The 1,045-nt window shown below is 53.8% G+C and overlaps 1 protein-coding gene across 1 annotated transcript; it reads right to left on the reverse strand.

Moving 5' to 3' along the window:
* Positions 1-36: 36 nt before the first annotated feature.
* Positions 37-736, reverse strand: H310_10425 (hypothetical protein; the record flags this gene model as incomplete). Its single annotated transcript, XM_008876811.1, has 2 exons — positions 37-155; positions 205-736. 2 exons carry the CDS (start codon positions 734-736, stop codon positions 37-39), a joined length of 651 nt encoding a protein of 216 aa, XP_008875033.1.
* Positions 737-1,045: the final 309 nt, after the last annotated feature.

Below are 1,045 nucleotides of genomic sequence, written 5' to 3' on the forward strand. Positions count from 1 at the left end.
ACGCCGGGTGTCGTGCCAGGTGCTCGGACAGACGGCTCAGGCGCAGCATGGTGGTGTCGTGTCGGCGCCCTTCCACGGGTCCAAAGAAGTGGATGCAAATTCCATCGGGGGCCGCGATCGCTTGGTAGTTGAGGCAGTGTACACGTTTGTGTCCACTGTACACCTGGCGTTGCAAGTTATTTCCCTCACAGGTGGGAGAAATACGGCACGTCTGCAACTTGGTTCCATCGATAAATCCGTAGACATTGGATAAGGGGGCGCCCTTAGCATGAACCGCTTGGCAGTACGTGTCCATGTTTTCGCGTACGAGACGATCGTTGAAATACATCAGGGATTTCCACCGGTCGTATATCTCTCCAACTACGTGCGCAAAGATTTCGCAGAGTGCCGCCCTGGAGCGGCCAAACGTTTTGGTCATCGTGTGGAACCGAACGGGAAAGGCAAGCCGACCGAGCAATACACACATCGCCTCGTCGCGAGTGACCCGGTAACGCCGCTTTGTTATCACAACAGCGGGGAGGCCGAGAAGGTACGCTAGCCTCCTGATTCCTGCGACGTCGAATCTGTATTCCAGCAGAGCGTTTGCATCGGACACGGCGCTGAGATTGTACCGAACGTCTGGGTACAACGGCCGATCGACGTAGCTGAGAGCACACAGGAGCAGGAAGTTCTTCTTTTGACGAGCTGACTTCACAAACGGAACGATTTGCGCGAGCTCTCTCAGTGTGAGCACCATCGCGGCGCGACGCAATTGCCAGGTTGCGCTACGTACAAAGTGCTTCCGGATGTTGTCAAGTTTATGCGGACTTGTCGGAGCTGAACGGCAACAGAACCTTGCAGGACAAATAGATTTTGACAGTGAATTCTGTTCGCGCCAACATGTCAGAAAAATGGCTTTGGGAGCGGAACGGGAGCGGGAACGGACGTTTGCAGAATCTCTCTAATGTCGCAGCGATTTTCATGAAGACTTCGAGGGTCTTCACAATAGTTAGCTGGAATTGTTAGGAAGCAGTTGAGACTTTCAACCGTTTGCCATGATTGCGTC

Source organism: Aphanomyces invadans (genome assembly GCF_000520115.1).
Source record: "Aphanomyces invadans strain NJM9701 unplaced genomic scaffold supercont1.26, whole genome shotgun sequence".
Taxonomy (NCBI): Eukaryota; Oomycota; class Saprolegniomycetes; order Saprolegniales; family Verrucalvaceae; genus Aphanomyces; species Aphanomyces invadans.